The sequence below is a fragment of the Gouania willdenowi genome, chromosome 4 (assembly GCF_900634775.1).
Source record: "Gouania willdenowi chromosome 4, fGouWil2.1, whole genome shotgun sequence".
NCBI classification, from domain to species: Eukaryota; Metazoa; Chordata; class Actinopteri; order Blenniiformes; family Gobiesocidae; genus Gouania; species Gouania willdenowi.
In genome coordinates this window covers 9706861-9723761 of record NC_041047.1, presented here as the reverse complement: position 1 = coordinate 9723761, position 16901 = coordinate 9706861, and the positions used below count along the sequence as shown (strand labels likewise).

The following is a 16901-nucleotide window of genomic DNA, read 5'->3' as shown; positions in this document are numbered from 1 at the left end:
CTTGAGAATATTTTTAATATTACACTTCTATCTTTAAGTGTGACGTTGACCTAGGGCCTAAAAAAAATCTCTGTTTTTAAGGAAAAATTTGAGTTTTGATTCAATTTTCGATTTTATTTTTTTTCCAATGCACTTAAAAATGACTGCAGATATCAGATATATTGTCAAAAGTGCAACTTTATTGCTGTGATTGTCCTCAAGAGTTAAAATGCATAGAACAATCCAAAAATAAAAAGTAAATAACGCTCTGTCATTCATCAATTTCAAGCTTTAACACAGGTTTAGGAAAAAGTGCAACAGCAACTTCACAGTAGCTTAAATTTTTTTAAGCTACATATTTTATAACGTTACAATAATAAACTCTTCCCTTAGCATCTCAGCATAGTGCAAATACAAAATTATACATGCCTGTGGCACACATATAGCTACTCAAAGGGTAAACACATGCTGGCTCACATCGCGCTACGGTAACCCACAAGGAAAAAAGTCAGAAAAGGCTGTGGTGAATTTTTTTATTTATTTTTTTAAACTCGAATTTGCAAATTAAAAATCGTTTTTATCTAGAAATTTGATTTTTTTGCCCAGCCCTACGTTGACCTCTTTTGGTCTGTATCTTTGCCTCGGTTTAGTTTTCTATCATAACTCTTCACTTTCACTTGAGTCAAACAAAAGCTCCCCACCCTCCTCCTGAGGAGTCACTCTCCTTTGCTTCCTGACCCCTGTGTTCCATTTGTTTGTGTGTCTGTCTAAACACCACTGGGTTTATGTTGGGGTTTTAGGACACATCTTGCCTCCTATATCCTCCTAATTGACAGGCTGATTGACGTCCTCACTCCCCCTAAGCCCTTCCCCCGACATGGCCCGCCCAATCCCCTGCAGTCCTTTGGGAGGATGATGTCACTGGGTCAGGGCTTTTGTGAGGAGTGAGGGGATTGATGTTGGGGTCCTTTCCTGCTTGTTGAATTGCTACGTGTTAACCCTGTTATTAAAGCTGCTGAGCGTCTTCCACTTCCAGCCAGTGTGGGTCTCACGTCACATTCTTTCACATCAAACACCAGCCTCTGTATCTGGGAGGCATGTGCTGCCTGCTTTTTAATGATGTTGGCTCTCAGAAGATAGATCGTGTGCTAGAAATGTTGACCGTCTTTCTCAGTGTAAGTCGAAGGATCTGTTCTCACCGCTGACACTTGGGGTCCCGTCCCAGGGACTGTTAGACCGTTACAGCTGCTGGAGACGACAATACAATGTATTTTTAGACAAAGACAGAGTGTAGGCCTCATAGATCAATAAATCAAAGATTGTGTGCTCGAGAGAAAAAAAAAATGTAAAAGGTTATTGACATTTTTGGAAAGGTTTTGTGCATTGCATTGTGGGGAGTGGAGTCCCTTAGACAGATGCATAAAACTGTTTCTCCTTTATTCTTTTTTTTTTTTTATAACTTCATGTATGAGCTTTAACATTTTACATGTCAAACAGTAAGACAGAAAAAGACACAAAACCAGGCACAAAGTATACATAGAAATACAGTAGTTAGTCCAGAGTTTATCGTAAACATGACTAGACCTGGAGAAACTACACAAAACAAACAAAATGTACATGAAGCTATTTCCATGTAAAGTTATCCCCCCTCCAAAAAATAACTTTGAGCATTGTTTTCCACAACTTTTAGTCTGTGAAAATACCATAAATCACTGTAAGAATAAAGTACTGGTAATGATAACACTTCTATGTGTTTGTTATGGGACTTAACATCCCACAATGCAATGCGCAAAACCTTTCCGACAGCGAAGATCAAAGTGAACTTTTGAGTGACAATTTCAACCTTTATCGTCTTTTTTCTGATCAAATGATCATTGGTTTATTGATCTATGAGGCATAGATTGTCTTTATTTGTTTATCTGATTAATGTTTCAAGCGGCTTTAAAGAAAATCAAAGGTAGTGTTTTATCGACGGTAATCCACTACTTTCAAAGAGTCCGAGTAGAACCGTGAAGTAGGAGAAGACCTAGTTTGTCTCACTGTCTCAGCAGTTGCAAACACATTTGTTACCAGATCTTCAAATGCATAATAAATAACATTATGATATAGTTGATAAGAAGTACAATTCACCTAATAGTAGGGATGTAACAATTATTCGTAAGGCAGTTAAAAATTGATTCATAGGTATCACTGTTAACATCGATGCTCTGAAAATTGATTCGCAGTACTTTTTTTAAACAGCAGAGGGCGCTATATATTTATCCTTCTCGTCTAAAAGTGTAGGGGGCGGGCGGAATCTGCTACTACTTTCTGTCTGGCCGCCTTCTACTCTTAAACATGTTCATAAATGATTCCTTACTCCTTTAGCACCGAAAGAATTTCTGTAATATTACCTGAATTTCTGTAAAAGTCACGTTTTTCTATAAGCTCTGTCTGCTAGCATAGCATCTCTTCTTCACTGCTAGATATCTGCATGCCAACCAACCATTGGGTTACCAGCGCCTTCTGCTGGTCCAAACAAATATCTGATGTAAATACAATGCAGACTTTTTTTTTTTTAAAGTCCAATTGTTAAGGCACAAAATAAATTTTCAGTTGCACTTTTAAAAAGTAAAGGAACTATTATGCAGTTTTGCATTATTTACTATAGAATCAGAATTTAAATTAATAGGCTTCTTCTTCATTTATATTATTCCTTTATTTATTTCATTCAAGATTTATTTTTAGTTAAATTGCATTGTTTTGAATAGTTTATCAAGGGATTTTCCCTAAAAAAAAATAAAGGAATATTTGTCTACATTCCCATTTTTTAAAATAAATTTTGAGAAAATTGTATCGTAAACCCAGTATCATGAATCGAATCGTATCGGGAGTTGAGTGAATCGTTACATCCCTACCTAATAGGTTTATAGCCAAATACTTTCCTTAGAGATAAAAGGAGAACCTCTCATTTTCAAGATTAAAAAAATAATTGTAAATGTCAAGTATTCAGTTGATAAATGTTGTTTCTTTAAATAAATGGTCAAATGAAATTAGTGTAAATGCTTTTCCATTAATCAGAAAACCTATCAAATGAACTCATTGTGTTTGCCTTTAATAAACAGCTCCACATCATTTAACATGTAACACTTTCCACTAAATATTTCACAACCAAGAGATGTGGTAGAAATTAAATTCCAACATCAAAAAAAGTGTTCCTTCCTCTGGCCTTTTAACAAACAAGATGGTTATCAAATTAAAGTGAACCCCTTTTCTTCTTCTTTCTCCAACTCCTTTCCGACAGAAGCCTGTATTGTTGTGGTCGGTGAACAGCAGTAACTTGAGGATCTTTCTCCTTTGTTCCCTAAAGCTGCTGCTCGGTTGCCCTCGCTGGGCTGTTCATTCCCAGTGCCGTTACGGGCCACTGGTTGTCCTGGATCTCAGGTAGCTTCAGCCTCTGGTGACCATTTGGGCTTTTCTATCAGAGAGAGACTCTCACACGCTACACCAGACATGGCCAACTGGCGGCCCTCGGTCTAATCTTTTGCGATCCCCAAAGAAAAGTACTCAAAAATTGTAATTCAAGAAGTACACAAAAACACACAAAAACTACAGAAAATGACTCGTAAAACATAAAATTGACAACAAAGACAGACACGACAACCACAAAGAAAACACATTACATTACAGAATAGTTCCAAAGACACACAAACTGTTTACAAAATTACACAAAATGACAGGAAAAATACAGAAAACAACAACATAGATACAGAAAGTGACCCCAAAAATGCCCAAATCGACAACAAAAATGCATAAAGTGACATAAAAATACACAAAGAACACAAAAACAACAAAAACACACAAAGAACACAAAAACAACAAAAACACACAAAGAACACAAAAACAACAAAAACACACAAAGAACACAAAAACACACAAAATGACTAAAAACTGACTAAACATAAAAACCACAAATACAAAAAAAAGACAAAGCCCTTTTTCCCCTGTATTAATGAAATTGAACTTTAGTAATTGAGAATGTAATTGTAATTGACCTTGAGGGGAAAATAATAATAAAAAATGTCATCGTATTCATAATTGAGTTGTAATTGAACATGCATAATTGAAGATGTAATTGTAATTGAGAAATGTAATTAACCCCTTCCCTGGTACAGTGTAACAGCTTGGTTACATTTCCTTTGTCACTGAGCTGTTATGAAACATCACAGACAGTCTGCTGTGGTGTTGCTGTGCAGAATAAAACAACTGTTTACACATATATAGCAACCACCACACTTTGCTTTTCCACCCCAGGATAGTTTGGCCTTCAGACGCACAAGTGAGCAGAAATAAATGAGATGCAAAGCTTTTAAAGCCAAAGATGATGTCTGTCCTTTATCATTCATCACATTTGGACACGAATGAAGGAATGTTTAACAGACATTCTGCAGACGTATTGTTGGATTTAAATAAATGAAAAATGTGGGACGCAGTGGGCTCGGTGAGCTAAGTTGGTTTTTCAGAGTTATAATTTACCAGCTACATTGTGGTGGATGGTCTCCTCACCCTTGTCATTTAGTTGTCTGTGTGTGGCGTTGTCGTTGTCAATGCGTGCGTTTACCATCCTCAGTGACGCAAAACCAAACAGGCCTCTGAGCTTCCTGGATAGACTCCAGTCCTCTTTCTGTATGAGTATCCCCTCATCCTCGTGTTCCACTTTCAGTAACAGAACAGACGATCAATTAATCCCACAATATTTAATTTTACGTTAACATACTATGGTTTTAAAGGAAGCTAATTCTTTCAGACGACACCCTAGCATGAACTTGTTTTTTTATTTTATTTTTTATTTAAAAATTACATAATTACATGCAAAACCTGCATTAAGCGGCAAATGTGGTGTGACCATGTCTGTGTGTGGACACAGCTGTGCACAGACCATTGCGAGGTTAATGCTAACACTAGGCTAATGCTAATGCTTCATTATTGCTGTTGTAGGCTAATGCTTGGCTATTGCTAATGTTAGGTACTGTAAATGTTAATGCTAGGTTAATGCTAATGCTTGGCTACTGCTAATGTTCGGTAAATGTTAATGCTAGGATAATGCTAATGCTTCATTAATGCTATTGTTAATCTAATGCTTGGCTATTGCTAATGTTAGGTAAATGCTAATGCTAGGCTAATGCTTCATTAATGTTATTCCGAGGTTAATGCTTGGCTATTGCTATTGTTAGGCAAATACCAATGCTAGACTAATGCTAATGCTTCTTTAATGCTATTGCTAGGCTATTGCTTGGCTATTGCTAATGCTAGGCTAATACTATTGTCAGTGCCCAATCCTTTCACGGGCCGGATCCTTTCAGCGCATGCCCACAATGCGTCTACACCCGGGCCTGATTGTTTCAGATCCTTCCAACGCATGCACGTAATGCATCTCCGTCTGAAACCCTGCTATTTAAAAATAATTAGAAACGTATGTTTTGAGTGAATTCCTATTTATTTTGGTTTTTATCTTATTTTCTGTTTGGTTTTGTATTTTTATCCATTTTTGTATTTTTTTATTAACAAAACACAAAAACTGTCACATATTTAAATGTGTACTATTAAAATATTTAAGAAACGTTGTGTGGTCGGTTTACATTCAAATATCACGTCCTAGCAGCTCTGTTGCAAGGATTGCGAGTGAAGGAAGTGACGTAGTCTACGCGCGTTGAAAGGATCTGGCCCATGAAAATATTTAGCACTGACGGCTATTGCTAGGTTAATTAATGCTAATGCTAGGTAATGCTAATGCTAGGCAAATGCTATTGCTAGGTTAATGCTATTGTAAGGCTAATGCTAAAGCATTTTAAATTTTCACTTTCTCATCAGTAATAAGACAGACAATAAATGAATCCCTTAGTATTTACTTTGACATTCTGTGGGTTTTTTCCCCTGTTGAAAGGAAGCAAAGCCTTTCAGACGAGACCCCAGCATTAACTCATTATGGATTTTATTTATTTTTTCCTTTTATTTAAAAATGACATGTTCCGAGCAAAACCCGCATTAAGCGGCAAATGTGGTGTAACCATATGTGTGTGGAGTGGACTCAGACACACAGACCACTGCTTTATGCTCCTTCATGCACCGCCCGCATGTTTGTCCACGTCTGCAAAGCCTTCAGTCACTATACACTCATCAGAGAGCGGGAACCCACATGTACGCAGGTATTTGGCTGATTTTATTGATCATCTTCTTCCACCACTGGCTTTGCAATCCATCTCATATTTATAGAAAATGGTGATGTTGACAGTGTCATCATCTGCCTGGAAGTTTCATGTCTGAATGCCAAACTCTTCTTCTTAGTGTGTTTTTAGGGCGATATAAAGATTTACACACAATTGCAGGGAGAGATTTTTTTTTTTTTTTTTTTATGCAATCAAACAAAAAATAAATTTGAAATTTAAAAAAAGATTTGCAAACAAAAAAAAAAACAATTTGCAAACAAAACTATCATGAAACTATCATGTCTATTTTGTTTACGTTTCCTGAAGTTTTGGTTGCGTTTTCTAAGTTTTGGTTGAGTTTTAACTTCAAGCTTGTGGGTGGGGCCTCTTCCCGACAATGTTAGTTATGAGTCTTTTTAGTTTTTAATGTTTAAAACTGACCAACAAAAAAAAACTAAAATTCTGAAAAAGCAACTAAAACTTCAGGAAACGTAAATAAAATGTATAGTTTAATGAGAACTATTTTTTTATTTGTAAACAAAACAAGCATAAAAAAAACAAGTAATAATGATAGTTTTGTTTCCAAATTTTTTGTTTAATTTCAAATCCATTTTTTTGTAAATAAAGTTTGTTAAAACAATATATCCGCATCCCTGCACCTTATATGTTTAAGTAATTGTTTTTCATAATAGATATTTAACAGTGTGTCTGTTTCAAAGCATATATGAGGATCTACATCTCATAAGTCAGACAGTAACAATGCTGTCTTATATGCTGTGGCATCGTGTACTTCTCTGTGTTAGATTTCATGGTTTTACACTGTATTAACATCTCCATATGGCACAAATTTCAAGCACATGATCCAGTGAGCTCACACTGTGTGAGTAGCCTGTAAGGAGCATGTGGCCAGTGCGTGTGTGCGTGTGTGTGTGTGTGTGTGTGTATAAGAGGAATGATCAAAAGCAGAAATGGAAAGAAGAAGAAAAAAAAAGACATATAGGCTGAGGATGGCAGAGTGAATCTGTGTTTGAAAAGATAAATCAAGTAGAACATTGTTGGGCCGTGAAAACATTAGTTATGTGACCAATAATGTTCAGGAGAAAGTCTGCAAAAAGAGGACAAATGTGTGATAAATGTTATTTGTGTGAGTGTGACTCAGGTCCTTAATATGACATACAGACATGTTCCAAACCACTGCTGTTTTTTGTGTCGTGGTCAAACATCTGCTGCCCTCTAGTGGTGGCTCTGTGTTCATATTATGTTTTACAAAGCCATTCCATCACAAAGCCTTAAAGGTCTGAACATAATACTGTTGAACAGAGGTGGGCAACTTCCATAAAAATCCACATTATCATCAACATTTGTGTCATCATTTAGAATAATGACCATTCTTAGCGTTAACACAGGAAAGAACATAGAGCTTTTATAGTACTTAAGTGTGTTTTTTCTGTCATTCTGTGTATGTTTGTTGTTGTGTTGCTCATTATGAGGATTTTGTGCATTTCTGTTGAACTTTTGTGTATTTTTTTGGAGTCATATTGTGTGTTTGTGTTGTCATTTTGTGTTTTTGGAGTCATTTTTGTGTAGTTCTGTTGTCATTTTGCTTGTTTATTAGTAGTGTGGGTTTGAAAAGTCATTTTTTGTGTTTTTTTCTTGTCATTTTGTGTATTTTTGTTGTTGTTTTGTGTGTTTTTGGAGTATTTTCTGTGTTTTTCTTGTCTTTTAATGTATTTTCCTGCAATGTTGTAATTCTTTGTATTATTTAATGTATTCTTTCTTTTTTTGGTGTATTTTCTTTTGTCATTTTGTACATTTATTTTGGGGGCCGCATTAAAATAGACCAAGGGCTATGGGCTGAGGTTTGTGCCACTAGAAACTGAATTTGAATAGTTGATATTGAATTTGAAAGTAACAACTTGAAATTTAATTTATTGTCTTAAAACTGAATTAGTAACTTGATTGTATTTTTCCTGTTGAAAAAATGTAACTTGGTCCATTCCAAAAATTAGATTGAGATTCACTGCACGTAATTCAGTTTCACTACACGGAGACACAGGTCCGGTCCGCGCGGTTGAGCAATCAATCACTGATTCATGGAACTCCTGTTTACCACGACAAAAACTCATTTACGGCTCATTGAGGGTGTGAATATAGATATATACCTAAAGGCATTTATTATCTATACAGCCCTGAAAAAACTTCAGACTAGTGAATTTTGCATGGAAGTGTGTCTCCTTGTAGTGAAATTGAATTGCGTGAAACGAATCTGAATTTGAGAAACAGAAATACATAATTTTTGGAATGTACTAAGATGAATTTTTTTCAACAGGAAAAATTCAATTTCAAGCTACTAATTCAGTTTCAAACAGTAAATTCAATTTCAAGTTGTTACTTTCAAATCCAATACCAACTATTCAAACTCAGTTTCTAATGGCAAAAATCTCAGCTCATTAAGGGCCACATGTGGCCCCCAAGTCGCCAGGTGCCCGTGTCCACTCTTGAATATCATCTTAAAAAGTTTTGAAGGTCTGTGAAGTCTTTTTTTCTTTTTTTTTCTCCTTTTACAAATGTCTGAATGTGATGTATTATGGTCAGGCATTCTGGCAGGCCACTCTTTAAAATGTGTTTGGTTTGGTTGTGTTGTTTCAGGGAGGAGTTTGATGAGGAAGGATTCTGTCAGCCCTACAGAGGCATCGCCTGCGCTCGCTTCATCGGTAACCGCAGCATCTTCGTCGACTCGTTGCAGATGCAGGGAGAGATCGAGACTCAGATAACAGGTGAGAGAGGCCAGATACTCTATTTAAAATACTATACGGTATTAGGAACTACAATATTTTCCCATTAAATATGATTCATAACCAGCTTTTACTAAAGTTGCTCCATTTCCCAATCGATACCAAACAAATTATGTACTTGGAACTATGTTTAAGATGGGAAAAGGTTTATGGTAGATCTGTGTTTTTCAACCTATATTAACAATATACAGTCATTATTGTCAAAGTGTCTTGAATAGGAATCAAATATACAAAAGCTTTTATTATCTTTCATATTTTGTCTTTCTAATAAAAAAGTGCAATTAACAGTTGGCAGTCATTCTTATCAGTGTTTTTAATAGGAATCAAATTAACAAAACGAAAATCGATTTTTTTTTAATTTCTTTTTTCAAATAAAGTGCAACTAACAATCTGCAGTCATTCATATAAGATTTTTATGAATATCACAAGTTAAGGTAGCTTAATAGACCCCTTAACTCATTCACTGCCAGCCATTTTCAGAACAGCCAACCCTATATTTCCAGGTGTTTTAGATGATTTTCACTGATTTTTCAAGACCCACAGAATATTTTGTCCTATGACAATCTGACATCTGAAACCAGATTCTTGTTTTGTTTTTCTATAATCATCAGTTGAATAGAGGCTTTTTCTGAAAAAACTTGTCATGTCAGTGACTTTGAAGCAATTTTTTTATTTTTACGCTTTAGGAAAACCTCAACATTAGTTTCTTTCTATAAAACTACAAAAACAACACTGAGACCAGGCTTTTGATGGCAAAATTATTATTATTTTAATATCTAGGTCAGAGTTGAATGGATTTGTTACTGTATTTTGGCCTTCCTCCAAGTCTCTCCCCCGATTGCCTCCACACACGCAACTTCCTCCTCATCCCGGACATGTCGAGTTTCGACGCTTGCCCCATTTTTTGATCGTTTTCCCTCACCATCATGACACTCTCAATAGTCCACTTCGTGCCACACATGCTCTGGTTGAGTGTGCACTGCTGTGAGCTTCAGCATCAACTCTCGTAGCGCCATTTTCTGTTTTGCAAACTCCTTTCCTCTCCCTCTGAGCTCTGCCCATTACGGGTGATCTTTCATTCAAAGGTGCAATACTGCCACCTACATGTCACCAGTTGGTCTCTACATCATTGTACAAGCTCAATATTCACAGGAGAGTTTAGTCACACTGTCTCCTAGCAACCCTAGCGGAAAAACACAATTGATGTCTTTAGACGTCTTTGGCAATCAGTGAGTTAAAGTCTCGTGATGTGGCTAGAGGCAAACAGGAAACACAGCTGGCTAAAGACTGTGGAGGCTATTAATGTTACAGCTTTGTTGTGTGTTTGTGTGCTAGAATAGGAGGAATAACGTTAGTGGAAAATTAAAGTTTTATAGGATTCCAGCAGATGCTTGTGCTCAGAAAAAATGAAGATAATTGTGGTTTTGCCTCCAGGCTAAGCTCCGCCCAACAAATAACGTCACAATGTTTACAAACAATCAAAGGCATATTTGCAGACAATTAATTTGTTTTCAACAATGTTTCTTAGGCCAATTGGGTGAAATAGAATAATTTCCTACGGCCCAGCTGATGATCTCTCACGGCACACAAGTGTGCCGCGGCAAAGTGGTTGAAAAAGTCTGCAGTAGATGATGCCTTAAATTTATGATGCTTCACATTTAAAAAGACATCTTTTATGGCTCTAAATTACACAAATTCAAAGCGCAGTATCAATATGTAACAGTTCAGATCCAATTTCACAGTCACTTTATTCTTGCAGTGGAGACATTTAAACTGCAGCCAGATTCTCTCATTGCTCTTCTTCTGCCTTAATGTTAGAGACGCATCTGTTTGCAATCACAGTGCAGGATTAATGTGTGTCCTACCAATGCTTCCACTCATTGTTAGTCCTGTTGTGTGTCCGTCCATTAGCTGAAATAGTTGTTTTGTCTAATTATTCATCTGTAAACATAGACTTATTCAGTAGTGAAACCAAGTCATCTCTTTTTACACAATAAAAATGTAGCACGAGGTAAGGAAGTAGAGTTGTAAACATGAATGGATCATATTTTGCATTTGAAAGTCATTTTTCTAATCAACAAAGGTGCAAAGCGTTGAGTACCAAGTATGAATACTAAATGATACTTATTTACTTGATGATCAATGTTTTCCTCGCAATCTTTTCTCACTGAACGATGAGTTTGACATACAGTATGTGCTTTAACAGAAGATAAAAGCATAAAAGGAAACAAGTGATTTATAAAAGCTTAATAACTTGTGATGGGTCAGTGTGTGAAATAGTGTTTTCTTTTAGACGTGCACAGACCTGAAGGTTCTGTTGGCATACAGCAGAGATTCTCAACCTTAGGGTCACGAGACACTGAGTGGGGATCGCCAGATGCCTTCAATAAATGGAGAACATTTTTTGAACGATTTAAGCCCATTTTTGCTCATTTTACCCTTTTTTTGCAGTTACCCTAAACTTGCCACATTTTAACCTATTTATCACTTTTTCTTGCCTTATTTTTGCTCCTTTCAATTCATTTTTGCTAAACTACTCCCATTTCTGCCACTTCTCCATCAAATTTCAAAGTCTTTTCTGCACATTTTTTCCACTTTGAAGACATTTCCAGCACTTTTAAACTTTCTACCATTTTTTCCACCTAATGTCACATATGTTGACCCATTGTTGTCACTTTTAACCTATTTTCATCATATTTCATGCTTATTTTTGCCAGTTTAACCATCTTCACAATTTGCCATGCCCATTATTTGCCACTTAAAACTAATATTTGCACTATAAACCCTTTTTACCACTTTTTTGTCAATTTCAACTTAATTTGAAACTGTTTCCCAATTACACCATTTTTGGTCACTTTTAAGCCATTTTATTTCTGATTAAAACAAGGATTTACATCTTTAAGATGACTATAATCGAGGACGCAAATAATACTAAACATCCTGGATAACAGTGGATATTATTCAGATAAATAAATAACAATGGACCATCATTTTGCTGATTTTATGGATGAGCCCCAAAAAGCTCTCCCCTTTATTCCCCCTTATAGATGACTCTGTCTCCACATGACTGTTCTTCAATGTTCATGTCTGTGTTCAACCACCTGTCAGGTACAGTGGGGGTCCCTGGTCTATGGAAACCTATATTTTGGGGATCGCGGGCTGAAAAGGTTGAGAACCACTGGTCTGCGATTGGCAACTCACATATTTCATTTATTCAGCTGAAGGTTTGATTCCCCACATCAACGTGTAAACTCATCCACCACCACTGTTGTGTCCTCCTCTGTTCCATGCAGCTGCCTTCACAATGATTGGGACGTCCAACCATTTGTCCGACCGTTGCTCCCAGTTTGCCATCCCGTCCCTCTGCCACTTCGCCTTCCCGACGTGCGACCGCAGCTCTGGCAGCGACAAACCTCGGGACCTCTGCAAGGATGAATGTGAGATCCTGGAGAACGACCTGTGTAAGACGGAGTACATCATCGCCCGCTCCAACCCCATCATACTGAAGAGGCTCAAACTGCCCAACTGTGAGGACCTGGCAGCCTTCGAAAGCCCTGAGGCTGCCAACTGTCTGAGGATTGGGATTCCCATGGCCGAGCCCATTAACAAGAGTAAGAGTACTTATTACTAGGGGTGTGCATTGCATGAATCTGATGATACGATACAATATATCTCAATACTAAATTAATTTTAGGTCCGTGAGTGCGTATTATGATCAAAATCATATAAAGATATGACAAAATAGCAGCAATGACTGGAAAAGGGGTGGGACTAATAAATTTATACTTCCACCCATTCCCTTTAGAACGCAAAAAGTATGTGTATGTAGTAATATATGTAATTGTTTTGTTTTTTCTGGAGGGAAGCAATCATTTATTGTAATAATGTGTTTTGTATTATTGTATTTGTTCGAAATGATAAACAATACGATGCACATTGCGATATCAATTACATATTTCACTTTTACAAGTACAAAATGGTATGAAATCCAATTTATTTCATTTTTTTTAAATTGTGAGATCAAATAAATGGTGACTCACTGTAATTAATGTATCAGTATGTAAAAAACAAGTGGTATGTTTATCAAACTGTCAAATTATATTTTTCAAAGGAGTTAAACTTCTTACAACAGATTCTGATTCTTAATGTTAGCGCAATTAAATGTTTGTTTTTCCCATCTAAAAAATCGATTTGGACATTTCTTGCATCGATATGATAATCACGCTGTGAAATATTCCGATATGTCACTGAATATTTTTTTTCTGACACCCTTATCATTACATTGGACAGAACAGCTGATTTTAAACTCCACCCCTCAGTGTTTGGTGTGAAGTAATTAAACAGACTTTGTAAGCCTCACCTTTCTTTCTGCCTCTAGATCACAAGTGTTACAACAGCAGCGGATCAGACTACAGAGGAACCGTCAGCGTCACCAAGTCGGGGCGTCAGTGCCAGCCGTGGAACTCCCAGTATCCCCACAGCCACACCTACCTCGCCGTTCGCTACCCGGAGCTCAACGGTGGGCACTCGTACTGTCGCAATCCGGGGAACAACCACGAGGCACCCTGGTGCTTCACGCTGGACGAGACGGTGCGCATGGAGCTCTGCGACATTCCCATCTGTGGTGAGATAGTGGGATATTTATTGATTCCCAGTTTGGTTACTGGGTGGATGTTTGTTCATCAGACCCGACTGAAAATGTATCGTACAGCAGTGAAAGCTCGAGCTAGGATTTACATATATTTGTGACATTCTACAAAGAATTAATTTCAGGACTGATTAGAAACTAATTGAAACAATACCACTAATTAGGGCTGGGCGATATGGACCCAAACTCATATCAATATTTTTGTCAAAACGGCGATATACGGTATAAATCTAAATCATTTTAATTCAAATAAAGTTTGACCAGAAAGATAATTCTGGGTTAAATTTGCTGATGCACACAGACACATTTATTAAGAAACAGCTGCACAAAATGTGACACTTGTGGATTTTTCCCTTATAAGGGACAGCACGTGTGAGTGAGTTCTGTAGTGTGGCTTGTTTAGGGGAAGGTCTGGGTTAGTACGCACTCAGAAATCTAACTGTGCTTTTCATGCTGTTCTGAGAAGTAGCAAAAGCAGCGACTCCTAAAACAAGTATTTTTAAACAAAAATGTGACACTTTTGGCTTTTTTTTTCTCTGATAAAAGACAGCCACGTGTGAGTGTAGTTCTGTAATGTCACTTGTTTAGGTGAAGGTCTGGGTTATATGTTAAGGTTTCATTTATTCAGACAACTGTTTTCAAATTACTTTGATCTTCTGACATGTTTTGACTGTCAACTGCCAGTCTTCTTCAGAGGCGTCTGCTGATCGCTTTTGATGTGTCCTTGACTTCCTGAAAAACTGTTGTCTGAATAAATTAAACCTTCCCAAATTTCTCAAAAGAACTTGCTGGAATTATTACGTGGAAGTCAAGAACACATCAAAGCGATCAGCAGATGCCTCTGAAGAAGACTGTCAGTTGACATTCAAAACATGTCAGGAGAGCAAATTAAATTTCCTGAAATAATTTGTCTGAATAAATGAAATCTCAACATATTATTCAAGATGAAGACAAAATGAACTCCTAGAACGAGTGTTTTACGACCAAATAACATAAAAATATATTGTTTTAGGCGATATTGTCATTTTTTTATATTAGCCAAAACAGGAAACTCGATTAATCTTGAATCACGATATATTGCCCAGCCCTACCACTAATAGGATATTGTTGGCAATAGTTGATTTCACACCAAAAAAAAAAACACATTAACAAAGGATAACGATTTGGCACTAGGGGTTTTTATGATGATTACAGATGAAAAGTTATTAAAATACGTATTAAATTAAATGAGCATTACAGTAAAAAATGGATTAGGAGTCTTAAAATGAGTAACTGACGTGTAATCTGATTCTTTTTAGAATAATAATACATACTGATGTTGTCTCCTTTCTTTTTGTTTCCATCTCTAAAGACCACAAGGACAAATCTGGTGGCAGCAACATGGAGATCATGTACATCCTTGTTCCTAGCGTGGCGATCCCTTTAGCCATCGCTTTGCTCTTCTTCTTCATTTGTACCTGTCGCAACAACCAGAAGTCCTCCAGACCTCCTGCACCTCGCCAGCCCAAACCGGTCCGCGGTCAGAATGTTGAGATGTCGATGCTCACAACTGCTTACAAACCAAAGGTATACACACACACACACACACACACACACACACACACAATAATAAATAATCAAAGGTATTTCTTCCTTAAAAAAAAAACATCTGCAGCAAACTCAAAAAGGTTAACATATTTCTTAACTCCACCATAAACAAACAGATTGTTGACGGCCATGTGACTTGCACTTCTGAGTTTTGTTGTAAGTGTTGCACATTGCATTGTGGGATGTGTAGTCCTGTTGAAGAATGCAGATGGCGCCAAAGAAGAAGAGTTTTAACCTCCTTTTACTGTGATTCTCATGTTTTATTGTCAGATGAGGAGAGTAGTATTCACTTTACGTACGCACTTTTTTTCTGCTTTCTTTATGGTTTTCTAGCTGATATGAAATAACTCGCCATTATCGGGTGTTTCTGTGAAAACACTAAATATCAACATCCGCCATTGTATTGTCATGTTTTTAAATCTGTGAAAACACCAGAAATGTCACTCTGGCAGTGATTTTGGGGTCACACTGTCATCAATAATGGATTTAGAACAACTTCTGGATGAAATACAGGGTACATAGTTCCAGCGAGATTCATTTTGTTTTCTTTTTGAATAGTATGTTAACTGAGGTTTCGTTTCTTCAGACAAGGTTTTTCAGGATTTTTTTCATCTCCTGACATGTTTCAACTGTCAGCTGCCAGTCTTCTTCAGAGGAGTTTTGCTGATTGCCTTTGATGCTTCCTTTGAAGTTTCACTTGACTTCCATGTAATAGTAGACAAAATTAATCTCGCTGGAACTATTACATGGAAGTCAAGTGAAACTTCAAAGGAAGCATCAAAGGCAATATCTGAATAAACAACACCTCAACTTAAATACAGTTTAAAAACTATCGTCTCCAGCAGCTTTAATAGTAACAAACAGATGAGGTAAAGCAGGGACTTATTCTATTTAGGAGATAAAATCTATTTTAATTTAACAATCTATGAACCTATAAACCAGTCAGTATGTTGACACGCCGTCGTTGGCAAGTCGCCGTGTGCTCTCCTTCTGACACATCTGTAAAGAAAGACGCATCCTGCCGGTCTTCCTGATTCGGGTTTGTGGAGACGACACTTTTCAGGAATAGTTTTCGATCTCTGTCATCAGAACTCAGCAGGTCCAGGAATGTCCAGCTGCAGTTCTTTTCCTTCTTTTCTCACATTTCCACACCTCTTCTCTCGCTATCCTCTCATCCCCATCTCACCCAATCCATCTCTCTTTGTTGCTCTTGCTCTGCCTCTCCTTCAATGCCTTTACCTCCTTTTCCTCCACCTCCTCCTGTCTCCATCATAGGCTTTTTGCTCTCCGAGCCAACACATAGCTCAACATCAGAGTCTGTATCGTGTTTCCCTCAAGGTTGCACACTCTGTCATATCGTGTCTGTTTATCTTTTTTCCACATAATTGTATCTAGACCGTGTGTCTGTGTGGTTAAATCAGTGCAGAAGCTGATGGTAATGTGTATAAAATTACCATCTGTGCTATGGGGGAAAAAAAGCAAAATTTCATGGAAGTGTCTGAATTTGTTAAAGTCTGTGGTTTGCTTTGTGTGATGAAACTTTTGGACCTGTATCACTAAGAGGGAGTTTCCACGGGATGACTCTTTATCTGCAAAGAATTAAAGTTAAAATGGATCCAACGCTAATATAAATTCATACTTGATTTATAAAGGGTTTGGCTTTGAAGATGCAAATCCAAGGCTTTTTGCAACACGTATACTGTAATG

The 16901-nt window shown here is 37.1% G+C and overlaps 1 protein-coding gene across 1 annotated transcript in view; it reads left to right on the top strand.

Moving 5' to 3' along the window:
- Positions 1-16901, top strand: part of LOC114461897 (inactive tyrosine-protein kinase transmembrane receptor ROR1-like) — a 162875-nt gene that overhangs the window by 136139 nt on the left and 9835 nt on the right. Inside the window, 4 exon segments of the mRNA XM_028444376.1 lie at positions 8814-8941; positions 12253-12570; positions 13338-13583; positions 14959-15173. Of these exon segments, the coding sequence (XP_028300177.1) occupies positions 8814-8941; positions 12253-12570; positions 13338-13583; positions 14959-15173 (907 nt within the window).